This window comes from Dipodomys merriami, unplaced genomic scaffold (assembly GCF_024711535.1).
Source record: "Dipodomys merriami isolate MVZ:Mamm:240054 unplaced genomic scaffold, mDipMer1.0.p SCAF_129, whole genome shotgun sequence".
Taxonomy (NCBI): domain Eukaryota; kingdom Metazoa; phylum Chordata; class Mammalia; order Rodentia; family Heteromyidae; genus Dipodomys; species Dipodomys merriami.
In genome coordinates this window covers 1,647,002-1,661,531 of record NW_027202593.1, presented here as the reverse complement: position 1 = coordinate 1,661,531, position 14,530 = coordinate 1,647,002, and the positions used below count along the sequence as shown (strand labels likewise).

General features: G+C 53.9%; 1 protein-coding gene across 3 annotated transcripts in view; it reads right to left on the bottom strand.

Annotated features, from left to right (window-relative positions):
* The window catches only part of LOC138824440 (ubiquitin-associated and SH3 domain-containing protein B), a 77,155-nt gene that overhangs the window by 12,138 nt on the left and 50,487 nt on the right, over positions 1-14,530 (bottom strand). The window contains exons 2-8 of one of the 3 annotated variants that reach the window (XM_070018292.1): positions 13,830-13,883; positions 12,769-12,955; positions 12,440-12,515; positions 10,619-10,817; positions 7,615-7,784; positions 3,315-3,523; positions 444-576 (exon numbers count right to left, since the gene is read on the bottom strand). In XM_070018292.1, coding sequence (XP_069874393.1) covers positions 444-576; positions 3,315-3,523; positions 7,615-7,784; positions 10,619-10,817; positions 12,440-12,515; positions 12,769-12,923 — 942 coding nt within the window. In that variant the 5' untranslated portion in view covers positions 12,924-12,955; positions 13,830-13,883. Of the gene's footprint in view, positions 1-443; positions 577-3,314; positions 3,524-7,614; positions 7,785-10,618; positions 10,818-12,439; positions 12,516-12,768; positions 12,956-13,825; positions 13,884-14,530 lie in introns of all 3 variants that reach the window. The other 2 variants (XM_070018293.1, XM_070018294.1) reach the window with 2 other exon arrangements.

Here is a 14,530-nt window from a genome sequence, read left to right as displayed (position 1 = left end):
TGCTCCTCGCTCTCCATCCTCCACCAGCTTCTCTCTGCTCGGCTCAACCCCGCCCTCCTCCCATCTCCAGCCTTTCCAGCCAGCTGCCACACACAGACTAATTCAATGCTCACCACCCACCACTAGCGGAGCTGCTGCCGCTGTTCTCTTTCATCTTTACAACACAGATGCAGAAAGCAGATAAAACAGGAGTATCTATCTGTCCTGCTTTAGCGGGAAACCCTCTTCTTCCCTCCCTGCTGCGGCCCTCCCTCCCAGCCGGGTCTGAACTGCAAGGCTTGCGGGACTCCAGCCTCCACTGGCTGTGTGTGCTCTGTGGTGCTGTGTGCCTTCCCCCCTCGGGGACAGCGTGGCCATGCTGAGACTCAAGAACAGCATTAACCCCCCCCCCGCCCACCAGCATCCTGCCTGGACGCGAGGGCCGCCCTCGGGACCAGCCTTACCTGCATGGGCTGGCAGATGATGGTAAGAGGCGTGGTCTCCCCCAGGCTTTGGTCCTCATACTGCCTCCTGTCTAAGAGTCCATCGCCAAATGTGAGCGAGTTGGACGAGGCTGTGTTTAAGATCGAGTAAGAGCTGTAGAGGAAGAAGAGGAAGATGTAACCGCTGTGGCTGGAGGGGGTCACGGTGTCTAGTGCTGTGATCAGCGGGATGTGAGACCTGTCAGGAACCCATCTCTGGTTTGGCGGAGGATGGGAGGCTGACGCGGAGCGTGCCCTCCCTGGGAAGGCCCTTCTTGGTGTATGCTGAGGTCTTACGGCTAGTCAAGGAGGAGAGGATGGACCTCGGTGCCGGGAACAGATGCAAGCATCCCTTTGTGCAGGAAGGAGGCCGGTGCCCTGGCATGGCTGGTACCAAAGGCATGTTAGGACCGATGAGGCGTCAATTATGTGCCACCGTTTCAGCTGTTTTCAAGGCTCCAATCAATTAAACAATGTCTTTGGGGCCTTTACTCTTTTCCATTGGAGGAGTAAGAGGGAGTTTTGTTTTGTTTTTAAATACTATCTCCACCACTTCCCTAAGGGTCTAAGAAACCTCATGGCCAATATCCCCGTTCAGTTCCTTCTGTCTCCACCCAAGGCTTGCCCCAATCATACCCACAACAGGATGGTTAAAGGTAGAATTATTAGCACAGTGCTGGTGGCTTATGCCTATGATCCTAGCTACTCAGGAGGAGATCTGAGGATCGCAGTTCAAAGCCAGCCCGAGCAGCCAAGTCCCTAAGACTCGAATCTCTAATGAATCACCAAAATGCCAAAGTGGAGCCGTGGCTCCAAGTGGCAGAGTTCTAGCCTTGAGCAAAAAAACTCAGGGACAGAGCCCGGGCCTGAGTTCAAGCCCCAGACTGGTGTACACACACACACACACACACACACACACACACACACACACACACACAGAGAATTATTTCAGAGGATGACCCTCACAGATGGTTAGAGGCATGAGCCAGGTGCTCTCGTTTTTTGGGTACCTAGCTGACCACAGAAGCTCCAAACAGATCCAGCAGAGAGAACTGAGAAAACATGCCACGTTCAAGTCACTGGGCACAGAGAGACATTGAGAAGTTTCATCTCACAACAGTGCTATTTAAACATAGTTGTTAGGCAGATTCAGCAAACACCTTCCTCTCCATCACCGGGTCATGTGGATGGAGACTATTTAAACTTCAGGTTTCTCGCTTCTTGATAATTTAGGTGGACATACATATATGTCCCAGGTGCTCAGCACAGCCTGGCTTGTGTCTACTGACTCAGCATCTTTTCTGGATTATTCTTTTTTTTTTTTTTTTTTGCCAGTCGTGGGGCCTGAACTCTGGGCCTGGGCACTGTCCCTCAGCTCCTCAGCTCAAGGCTAGCGCTTTACCACTTGAGCCACAGTGCCACTTTTGGCTTTTTCTGCTTGTGGTGCTGAGGAATTGAACCCAGGGCCTCATTCATGCAAGGCAAGCGCTCTACCATTCAGCCACCTTCCCAGCCCTGGATTATTCATTTTTAACACAGTCTTACTATTAGAATCTTTGTTGTGGAAAGAACTCTGTAAGGCTCATTTCGAAAGCTCAGCATGACAGTACATCCCTATAATCTCAGCACGGGCAGGCTGAGGCAGAAGGATCTGCAGCCACCATAGCCACACATGGAGACCATCTCAGGTCAGTGAGAATGAAAAGACTCCTCATATTTGCAAGCAAAGACCTCTAGAGATCTCAGTTCCTGAGAGGGATTTTCCGCTCTTGTGCAACTCTGCATCCTGGGCCTTCCCTGTGGGGGGAGACTCAGTGGGTCGGGGCTGCGATCCCCAGAACGTAGGAGGCCTTGTTGCAGATGGCAGATGTACGGCCAAATTAAACCTGGTCGCAGCAACTTTAAGTAGTGGCAGCTCTTACCACCAGCACAGGCCGGATATTCTCCTTTATTTTACATCAAGACCCTCCCCAACGCCAGAGAGCTGACACAAACCCATGCTGTGAGGCCGAGGGCTGGTGTCTGACCCTGGAGCTATGCTCCCACTTGCGTTGCAGCCTAGGCTCCCCTCTCTCTGCAGCTCCTCCGGTGACAAGAGAGCCAGCTGTTTCTTTCCTATCATCCCTGGAACCCAAGGTCCAATGTGGTGGCCTGGGGCTGTCTGCTCAAGAAAAAAAAAAAAAAGATTGCCAGCTGCTGAAAGCGGGTGAGGGCGATGGCGCCCGGAGCCTCTCCTCGGGGCCAGCAGGGCACGGGCGCTGCCTGGAACATGCTGTCCTGTCCTGGGCCCGCGAGGGCTGGACGAGGATGTACTCGTGCCTCATGGGGAGGGGGGGATGCCAGGCCCAGGCCCCGAGGGCAGTGGGAGCCACTGAGCCGTCGCCGCATCTACCCGACCCCCTCTGTGGCCTCGGGTCCAGCCCCCCAGGACACAGGGGGGCACTGCCCTGTGCTCTTCCCCACCAGGCCGTCTCCGCTTGGCTCTGGAAGGTGGGCCACCCTGAATAATCAGAGCAGGACAAGGTGGAAGGCTGGTACCACAGAGCAGATTGACAGCGAGCCAGGAAGCGGCCCTTCTGGACTCACAGCCTCGGGAAGCCTTGGATTCAACTCCCACCAGGAGCTCAGACACACAGAGCCCAATGTGGACAGAGGGCGGGCAGAGCCGTGCACTTCCCCTGCCTGCCAGGCCTCAAGCTGGCCCATTTCCTGGCAATCTGGAGCCAATAAGGCCTGGCTCTCTTCCCCACTGACCATTTCCTTTACTGTTCCAGCCGCCTCCTGCCTCCTGAGTCTGCCGCAGCAACGTACTTCTCCAGGCCGCAGCCGGCCGGCTGGCCGGCATCCACTCACCCGTGGAAAATCCAGGTGCTGCACTCGTCCGCCTTGGTGATGTAGTTCTCAGGCAGGAGACCGGAGCAGCCGGTGGTCAGGGAGGTGCCGTAGATCCAGCCCTCGCTGGTGCTGGTCTGCTCCATCGGGGACATGAAGATGAAGTCCCCGGGGACCAGCTCGAGCTCGTCATCGTTCTGAGGGGTGTAGGGGTAGATCACCTGTAACGTCTGCAAAGGGAGGCGAAGGTGTGAGCCCGAGGGGGGCTGGGTGTTCTGTGCAGCACGCAGCCTCCCACAGCAGGCCCTGGGGTTCTCAGGCTCCAGAAATTCCTCCTGGAATTCCGATGAAAAAGTACTTCTTACTGAACACCATGCCTGTAATCGCAGCTACTCAGGAGGCTGAGATCTGAGGATCACGGTTCAAAGCCAGCCTGGGCAGGAAAGTCCGTGAGACACATATCCAGTGAACCATCAAAAAGCCAAAAGGAGAGGTGTGTGGCTCAAGTGTATGTGTGTGCATACACATGCATGCACACATGCACACCCGTGCACACACACAGAGCACGCCTCTTGCCAGATCTGGTGGCTGTACCTGCTACTCGGGCATGCTCCTTCCTTCCCCTCCTATCAAGATTCAGGGATGAGGAGTTTTTTTGGAGGCTCATCCCGAAGTGCAAAGCTCTGCTGTCCATGGGAGGAACTGGGACCCATCCCCTGCTCTGTCTGCAGTGCCACGCACAGGGAAGACATGGGAGACCCAGGGTGTGGGCCGTGTGTCTCTAGTGTGGGGCCCCAGAGGGGCTGATGGGGAGCTGCGGCTACAGGACGCACTTGGGAGTGAAGACCCGCCCTTGCCTGTAACTTGGCGTCTAAGCAACACATGGTCCCTGCCTTCAAGGAGCTTGCTCCAAACCTGCCACTCCCCCAGGGCCTGTGCAAGAAAACTGCCCTTCTTAGACCATAGTGAGCAGGAGGAGACCCGTTCCCCAGGGAGCCAAAGAACCCCCTCCCCTCACCCCTGTTCTTTCTTAGAGCTCAGAAGAAGCCGCCAGGGATGGCCACAGGGCCACACCACTGGATTGACTCCACTTTGGGGGACCCTTCCTGTCCTGTTCTATATGACATCACAGGGTCACTAGCAGCTTAGGCCTTCTATCATTCTCTTCCACTTCCCATGGGGAGAGGCACTGAGTGACAGGAAGGCTGGAGACCGGATCTACAAAGCACACAGCAGTTGGACACTAAGTAGCATTGATCTATTAATGAACCGCATGAGAATGAAGGTATTGCAGCAAATCTAAAAGTATAACGCAGGGAAGGGGGAGGTGGAGGAGCAGTTTAGTGGCAGTGTTTGCTTGTTAGCATGCTTCGGATCCTAGTTTGTAAAAGCTCCAGCACTGAAAAATAACAATTGGGACCCAAGCGTCCTCTGTCCATGTCTGTCTATCCTTCTTCCTTCCTTCCTTCTTTCCTTTCTTCTTTCTTTCTTTCTTTTTGGTGCCCATACTGGGACTTTAAATCAGGCCCGGGTGCTATCCTCTAGTTTTTTCTGTCAAGGCTGACAGTCCATCACTGGAACCCAGCTCCATGTCTGGCTTTGGCGTGGTTGACTGGAGAGGAAGTCTCAGGGCTTTGAATGGAGGTTCTCTGATAGAGCTGGGATCGCAGGCATGAGCTACTAGTGCCTGAGCCTCCCCGTCGTTTTCTACTTCCCAAAGCCAGCTTAGGAGAAAACCAACACCTCAGCCTGAGACCGAGGCAGTCAGGACACAAGCCTTGTTTGTGCTGTCACGCATGGATTCTTTTTTACATGTAGCTTCTGCCTGTCACAATTCCTGAGTCAACCTCAGGTACGTTTCCCTCTATGACCACACGGACGCCACGCTCAGGTGGCAGTGTGTTACTGTGTCCCCTCTGAGGTCGCAACGATGCTGCTGTGACAAACAGGGAGGCCCGCCGGGCTCCTGTGTCAGGCGTTAGAGAGAGGCTCTCCTCCTCCATGTACCACTTCCCAGGTCCAGGGAGCATGATGGCTGGTTTTTTTTGTTTTTTTTGTTTTTGCCAGTCATGGGGCCTGAGCTCTGGGCCTGGGCGCTGTCCCTCAGCTCTTCAGCTCAAGGCTAGCACTCTACCACTTGAGCCACAGCGCCACTTCTGGCTTTTTCTGCTTATGTGGTGCTGAGGAATCGAACCCAGGGCCTCATGCATGCAAGGCAAGCGCTCTACCACTGAGCCACCTTCCCAGCCCCTATGATGGCTGTTTCACAGCTGAGCAAACTGGAGATTACATAAGTCGTTAAACGTCAGCCCAAACTCCAGCTAAAGTGAAGAGGCCAGGCTTTAAAGCTAAGTGTGCTAGACTCCAAAATAAGTGCATTTTGAAGAACTCAGCCCTTCCTCGAGGTTTTGGTGGCTAGGCATATAAATGGCGCGGCCTCACCTCACGGCTAATGGGGAAGAGTCCAGGAGAGGCACAAACAGGCGTCTGCCAGCTCAACCCCCCCAGGTTGTCCCCAGGATCCCTGTGCTTTGCCCACGTCCTTGCCTGAAACTTTCTTCTCTGGACATCGGTGCCCCGATTGGAACACTCGATCCCGCCTGCTCCACGGGGACAGAGGAGGGAAGGAGAAGGAGAGGGACCCGGTGGGACCAAAAGACCCCTCGGGAGTCTAAGGGGGCCAACGAGCGTTTTATCAGGTGGAGCCGTAGTGCGGGAGCCTTTCCAAGTCAGAGATAAAAGAGGGCGGGTTATTTTTAGAAAATAATTCATGGGGCGCTGGCTGCCTCCTTCCTTCTGTGCCAGCTGAGAATGTGGGTCAGGCAGAAAGCAATTACCTCTGAGTTAACTGGAGGGCCGCGCTGATTAGAGGACAGACCAGGTAAAATTCCACAGCCAGCCGCTCCTCTGAGGAAGGTGACCTCTCTGAGGCCCTGTGCGGGCAGCCAGGACTTGTTGCTTTGCCAGGGCCCTCAGAGTGGGACCAGCCTCACCTCTCTCGTTCTCCTTAGGGCTCATCCTGACTCCAGGAGACGCCAGAGCCTCAAGTAAGATCAGACCCAGTCTGCTTCATCGACCTTTGGGGAACCCTGCCATCAGCCGGCCGGCCAAGGAGGACAGGTCAGGCCACACTGACACCTAGACCGGAAGCAGGCATTCACGCTCGGCCCTTCCCAGCCCTTCCAGAACAGAGACTGCCCAGCACACACTGCAGGCTCCCGCTGCCTTTTGAATTCAGAGTCCGAAAGACAGATTAAAAGTCCACGCAACAGGTAAAAGGGCAAAAAGGGGCAGCAGCGGAGCTCACGGGACACTGATGAATGTAAACTACGCAACTCTTGGGTGGAGACGGGAGGGAGGGAGGGACCAGAGAGGACACTGAATGAAAGGAAAGGCACTCAGCACCGACTCATTAAATAGCAAGGCCTTTGGACATCACCTGTATAATAACAGTAAATTAGATTACATTTTTTTTAAAGTATGTAATACCAGATGCTGTGGCTCACGCTTGTCATCTTCACTACTCAGGAGGCTGAGATATGAGGATTGGGGTTCAAAGCCAGCCTAATAAAACACTCAGAAAACTGGAAGTGGTGCTGTGGCTCAAGTGGTAGAGTGCTAGCCTTGAGCTGAAGAGCTGAGGGACAGCGCCCAGACCTGGAGTTCAAGCCCCATGACCAGCCAGAAAAAAATATCCAAAACTTATGAATTATTTCTGGAACTTTCTATGTAATATCATTGAACTATCACAGACTGGAAGGTCTGACTCTCATTGACTGGAAGGTCAATGAGGACACTGCGGGACTGATAGGGTCTGTCTTAGATGGAGGTGCCCATCTTTATTGGTCAAAAAACGTGGGCTCCGACTTCAGCTCTGATTCTCACTTTGCTCTGTGGCTTTGGACCACACACTTTCTCTCTGTGTTTCAGACTCCCCTTCTGATCAAAACGGACAAGACAGCCCTGTTTCACCATAGCCCGGGCCAGGCTGGGAAGGACACTTCATCTCTCAGGAGGATGCGGGTCGGGTCCTTCTTCCACGCCGGGCTCAGTGGCCCTCCCACGCTTCCTGCAGCCATGCACACTGCCCTCACGGGCACGGGTGTGCTTCCTTTTCCTATCTGTCCGTCCTCTCTCCTCAACGACATTCAAAAGTCCAGAGGGCAGGACCACATGCTAACCATCCCGGACAGGCCTGGGGCTGCCCGACCCACTGGCTGGCGGTGGCTGGGCCGCTTCTCTCTGCAGGGCCAGCAGCGGGCGCCCCTGCCTCTCGCGCTGGCCCTCTGCCCCCGGTGTTGGCAGCGGTGGGAGGGCTCACCTCATGGTTGGCGAATCGGATATCCCGAGAGAATATGGTGGCCACCCAGTCACAGCCCAGCTTGACGTCGATGTTCTGGGCCAGCTTCTCCAGGGTGGGCAAGTGGCTAGCTTGAAAGTGGTAGGCCAGGGTCACGTGCAGCTGCTTCTTGTGGGGCTCCACACGGACTTCTAGAGAAAAGGAGAAGGAGGGAGGGAGAACGGGGCGATGGCCACCACGGTGCAGGTCAAAGTGCAGTGGTTAGACCCAAGATCTCTCTCTCCTTCACTGGAGTGGAATCAGGGCGTGGTCCTCACCCCCAAACACCCCCCACCACTCAAGAGGTAAAGAGCCGCACACACAGCTGGGCTCTGTGGTGCAGGCCTGTAATCCCAGCGACTCAGGAGTTGAGACCTGAGGACTGCATTTTGAAACCAGGTGGGAAGAAAAGTCCGGGAGACTCTTATCTCCAATGAGCTACTAAAACAGCCATGTTACCGGCAGAGCACTAGCCTTGAGTAAAAGAGGCTCAGGGACAGTGCTGAGGCCCCAAGGACTGCCACAAAAGATGAAGAAGGAGAAGGAGCAGGAGAAGGAGGAGGAGGAGGAAGAGGAGGAGGAGGAGGAGGAGGAGGAAGAGGAGGAGGAAGAGGAGGAGGAGGAGGAGGAGGAGGAGGAGGAGGAGGAGGAGGAGGAGGAGGAGGAGGAGGGGAGGAGGAAGAGGAGAAGGAGGGGGAGGGGGAGGAGCCCAGCACGTGTAAGGAGTTAATCCCCTTGCCTTTCCTCTCAACTCTAGTCGGCCATCAAGATAAGGAAGTTGCAGCCTAAAGGGGGATATAAATTAAGGGGAAAATTCTATGAAGTGAAGTAAGCCAGGCCCAGAGAAACACAGGCCCCATGGTTTCCCTTATTTGCAATAACTAGTATATGTCTGAGACAAGCAGAAAAGGTCAGGTAAGTTGATGTTAGGTGAAATGAACCCCAAGATAAGGACTCAAATGTTTTTTCTTTCTTGTGTTTGTTTCTAACATATTTATATGATGATTTCTTTGTTGTTTTGTATATCTCTCCCCCATGGTATAACCCCTGCTTTCACTGTATTTGATGTTGGTATAATTTGTGGAGGGGAAGGGAAAAAACAAATTGTTTAAATAGGGATACAGGTGGACCCATTGCAACAATGAGAGGCATAAGACGTTATGTCGAAAAACAAACTTTACAACTTTGCCTCGGGGGTGGGGGGTGGACGGTGTGTGTGTGTGGGGGGGAGAGATGGGAAGGGATGGTAAGGGGAAGAAAAAAAAGAAAAAAAAAAAAAGCAACACAGAGCACACTTTGTAATCAGATGACTTTCCAAGGCTGCATTGCCTCCATTTGGGAGACAAGTCTATTTTCGAAGTCTACAGGCTAGAGATTTCCTTCTAAAATCATTTTGGCTTGACTAATTAATTATTCCTTGTAGGAAGCTGTCCTGTGACTACAAGGTGTTTATCAGCATCTCTGGTCTCTATCCAGTAGGTGCCCTAAGTGCTCCAAATGACTCTACATATTTCTACCCTGGAAGATCAAGTCCGCCTGGCTGCACACCACTGATTTAAACATCGACTGCCATTCTGAGACATTCTAAAACAAGAACAAAGTCCTCTACGTGAGAAAATGGCTTTTGCTTCTCTTTTGTACGACAGACGAGGGAAGATCTGTCTGTCTCCCAGGCTAGAAGAACGATGAAGATGCAACTAGGAAGAAAAATCAGGGAATCTAAGAAATCAGGGCTTTCTGCTAACCTAGAATGAGGCGTCGAGGCCTTCCGTCTGCAGTTCTTTCCCTTTCCTGACACACGGCCCTGCTGGGGGTATTCTCCAGGAGGCAGGTGCCTGTCTGTCTCTTGCTCACAAGGTAAAGCTACTCAGTGTATCCGCGAGGTTTTCAGAACTTGCTGAAGGAATGGATGCACACCGATGAGTCTTCCGAAATTTACTCAGGGAAGGAATGTCGGGTAATAAAGATCTGGACCAGACAGATTTGCTGCACCCAGCAGGGATCACGAAGTTTCCCAAGTCACCACCAGGGGGCTGCACAGGGCAGTAACGCCAAGCCCCCGGCAGAGTCTTGGAGAGGGCCGGGCTGGCCTCTATTCCCAGGCTGAATCAGGTGCGGGCCTTGTCTGCCTTACTCCATATGCGCTCCAAGAATCTGCCGGGGTCCTGGCTGAGCCCCGCTTTTCTGATTTGAAGATTTGGGTTTTGTGATGACAATGTGGGTGCTGACTCATTCAGTGGTTCTGACGAGGGCTACTTTAGGCATTTTAAAGAACAAAGCCATTCCCTTAAGGTCAAGGGAGAAAGGCAGGAAGTAATCTGCCTCTCCATTGTGCTGTCTCTGAAATATCCAATTTCTGTGGGATGTCAGCAGCTACTGAATGGAGAGACAGACTCAAGGCTGGGCTCCAGGAGAGAAGGGGTGCCTGGCTGGAGGCTTGCTCCCAAAATTCACGTCTTTCCCTCTCTGGCCCTCCACAAAATGAGGGGTTGGCTGGCTGTGGGCACCAGCCCTGGCACTGACGCACACAGCTCACACCTGCATGCTCTAGCTCCGGCTTCTGCCATCACGTTCTACCTTGTCAAAGGTTTTTAGCCTTTGACCATGGATATGAGCCACAATGAAGCTTTTCCCCTGCTGGGCACTGGTGGCTCACGCCTGAAACCCTAGCTGCTCAGGAGGCTGAGATCTGAGGATCGCGGTCCAAATTGGGCAGCGAAGTCCCTGTGAGACTCTTCTCTCCAATTACCACTCAAACCAGAAGTGGCTCCGTGGCTCCAAGAGGTAGAGCCTTGAACACAAAGAGGCTCAGGGACAGCGCCCAGGCTCTAAGCTCAAGCCCCATAACTGACCCAAAAAACCCAAACCATCCTGCCCCTTTAGAGGGGGATGATCCTAAGTATTTTGTCACCACCAGTGCAGCAGCCCCATTTCTTGTCCCTCTATTGCCCAGGGAGCTGGCCCGCGGGCAGATGCGCGCGCTCACCAGTTTTGGATGCGGCTTCGGCAGCAAAGTCGGCGGCGAATTTCTTGAGGACCTCCGCGCTGTCTTCCTTCACGAAGAGGCCGATGAAGTTGGAGGAGGTGTAGAGCTCCAGGGGCAGCGGGGCAGAGAACTTGCACTTCCAGCGGCTGACCGTGGCCTGCAGCGCCTCCCCGAGGGCGTCTACCTTGCTGTCCTCACACTGGCAGGGGCAAAAGCGGGTTTCATCAGCACAGTGGGGACAGGGAGGCCCGGGACAGGGAGGCTGGGAACAGGGAGGCCCGGGACAGGGAGGCCAGGGGACAGGGAGGCCGGGGACAGGAAGCCCCACCATTGTCACACAGCACTGGGTTTGCTGTCCCCAGGGCTGGGGGCCAATCACACAGTCATTCAACCACCACTGCTGTCTGCTCAGCAGGGGAAGAACTTCCGGGTCCCCACCATCAGGGCAGCGACTGACCTCTTCCCGCCCCCTTTGCCCTGCAGTGCCCCCTGGATGCCACCAAAGTGCCACAGGACTGGTCCGACAGGAAGCAAGAACAAGAGTTAGGATTGAAGTGATATTGGTCAAATGATGGAAAACTTCCCTGGGATGGATGGAGTAAATTCAAGAGTGACCACAATGCGCAACAATGTAGTGGCTACCTGAAAATTGCTAAGAATGTAGATTTCAGTGGTAGAGCCTAGTGGTCGGGTCTAGCATGCACGAGGCCCTGGGATTGATATACAACCCTGAAAAAAGACTTAAAAGATTTGAAGTGCTCACACAATACAGGATAAGTATGTGAGTTAATGCATAGATTACTTGGTTTGATTCAACAATGCCACCATCAACATACATGTCAAACTGTCACACCATACCTCACAAATATACACAACTTTTCTGTCATTAAAAAAAAATAAGTTGGTCACTGATGGCTCACATTTGTAATCCTAGCTACTCAAGAGGCTGAGATTGGAGGATCATGGTTTGCATCCAACCCTGGCCAAACAAATCCAAGAGACTTATCTCCAATTAACCACCCAAAAGCCAGAAGTAGAGATATGGTTCAAGTGGTAGAGCACCAGCCTTAAGCAAAAAAGCCAAGCAAGAGTGTGAGGTTCAGAGTTCAAGTCCCAGAACTGGCACAATGAAAGAAGTAAAAGTTTTAGAAAAGAAGAAGAGGAGGGGTAGGAAGAGGAGGAGGAGAGGAAGAGAAAGAAGAGGAGGAAAAGGAAGAGGAGGGGGAAGAGGAAGCGAGAGAGGAAGAGGAAGAGGAGGAGAAAACAGGAGGTTGGACAGGACAGCCATCCTGCGTCACCGCTGCCTTTCCTGTTCCCCCGGGGGAGGGGCGTCTGCCCCGACCTCCACCGTCACCGGGAAACGTGGATCTGGGCCCTGAGCTCCGGGGCTGGGGCGGGAGGGTGGAGCATGACTATCTCCAACTCTGGGATGACTAAGAGGAAGTGAAAATCACTTTAATTTGCAGAGTGAATGGCAAAAGAGAAGGTATTAGGAACATTCTTTTTTTGTTTTGTTTTAACCTGAGAGAGTCTATCCGAGGGGGAAAAAAGCCAAATGTTGTCTTAAAAATGGTTCTAAAATGCGACCATTCTACCTGGTGTTGGATGTCTGCAGACATGTCAGTTTTCCCCCGTCAGCACGGATTGTTGAAGTGAGTGAGTGGCATGGGTTTAGAACAGTATAGGGAGGAAGATTTCAGATTTAATGTGGTTGCCGAATAAGAGCTTCCTGATAGCTAGAACTGTGGACCAGGAGCTGTGGCGGATGAAAGGTTATCTTTGCTGTTTCTAGACACCTCTAGGACCTTGTGGGCAGCTTACATAAAGTGGGTATGGCCTTCTCTGCCCACAGAGCACATTTCTTGTTCTCCAGGCTCCAGGCTCCTCTCCTTCAGTGCTGCAGGAGGGGAGAGGACACACTGGGACCAGCCCTGAAAGCCGGGGCGGCCCCCGAGGGCCCTGCTCGCTCCACGTAGTGTTGGGCGCACGGGATGCTGCACCTAACCCGGGCACTACTGGGCCTCATGCGTGTAAGGACAGGGGAACGGGGGCTAGCCAGAAGCCCCCGATGACTGCCACGGCCTGGGAGCGGCCCCCCCTCCCACGCCAGCTCCCGGGGCCTGGCGGTGGCGGCCGGGCCCGCAGCTCACCATGAAGAACTGGCAGAGGGTGATGTGCGGGAAGATGTTGTGGGCCTTGTTCTTCCCGCAGATCTGCTTCGACTGCTGCCAGAAGTCCGAGAGCTTCTGCGCCAAGGGGCCGGTGGGGCGAAGGTAGAGGACGTACTCGCGGGGCAGGGGGTCATCCAGGAAGGGGTCCCCAACGTGGGAGAAGAGCCTGCAAGACAGACACGGGCCGGGAGGGCCTTCCTGGAGGACCGCGGGGGAGACCGGGTGACAGCGCAGGGCACAGACAAGGGCGCTGCCTTTCTCCGGGTCGCCTTGCGCCCTCCTCCCCCAGCTCCCTAGCAAACCCAGAGGTGCTCCCCAGGAAGAGTCGGCGGGCTAGGCTGGGTGCTGGTGGCTCACACCCGCAGCCCGAGCGATTCAGGAGGCTGAGATCCGAGGATCCCTGGCCAAAGTCAGCCCAGGCAGATGAATCCACCAGACTCTTATCTTCAATTAACTGGCAAAAAGCTGGAAGGGGAGGTGTGGCCACCCTGTGTGGTACTCAAGGGATGACATCTAAGTTCACCTGCCCAGCACCCAGACACCTGGGGAGAATCTTTAGGACCACAGTGTGACAGGTTCTATATTGGAAAGACTGGGAAAAAAAACAAACACATTTTTTTTTTTTTAGGTCAGTCATAGGGCTTGAACACAGGGCCTGGGTGATGTCTCTCCCTGAGCTTTTCTGTTCAGGGTGAGCGCTCTACCACTTTGAGCCACAGCACCACTTCCAGTTTTCTAGTGTTGGAGATAAGAGTCTCACAGACTTTCCTGCCCGGGCTGGCTTTGAGCCATGATCCTGAGATCTCTGCCTCCTGAGTAGCTAGGATGACAGGCATGAGCCACGGGTGCCGGGCTTGGAATGCCTTTAAACAATCCCAGGGAGAAGCACCAGCTGGGGTCCAGGCTGAGAAGACAATAGACTTGACAAATGGGCTGTCATCCAGGCTGTGGGCTCCTCCCCCCGCGGAAGGGTCTATTAGCGTCCAATGAACGCAGAATAATTACATGCTATTTTCTCCATTTGTTTATTTCATACCAACCAGTCACATGCTGCCTGAACGCTTCTTCCTCCCGTGGATGCCAAGGCTTTTTGTCTAGAAGAAAAAAATCAAGTATCTATTGTTAGTATTTTTAGCCTCCTCTCAGCTTTCCATGCTGTAGCGAAGCCGTAGTGACAAGACCTGAGCATGCAGACGACGTGCTGTGTGGATGGGGATGGGGAGGGAGGGTTGGGGGGAGGGGAGACACCTGCAGCAGGTTTGGCCGGCCGGGGGGGGGTCCACACCCAGACACAGGCATGGCAGGACTTGTCAGTAATTCCTGTGTAATTAGCATCTGATTTGCATGCGGCCCATGAGCTCTATTTTCAGTCTTTTCCATATTACGGTTTTATTTTTGCTTCTCTCCAAGTTGTCACGTCTTGCTTCTTGCCTCCTCCCTTGCCACCCACTGATTTTCGCTGACCCAGATCCCCTCCCGAGAGGCTCTTGTTGGCAGCCCCGGAAGGCACAGGTGGGCTGGATGGCCGTGAAGACACAGGGCCGCACGTCCCCAAGGACAACTGGGTTTGGATAAACCTACAGGCCTCTCTTGTCCCCCTCCAACCACGACCGCCACAGCACTGGGTCAGATCCGTCATCTCTAACTCTTCTAAAGGCATCTGGGGACACGCGGGGCTGCCTTAGAGTGTGGGCAGGGCCGTGAGACCAGACTCACTGGTGTGGGAACCACTCAAAGCTCG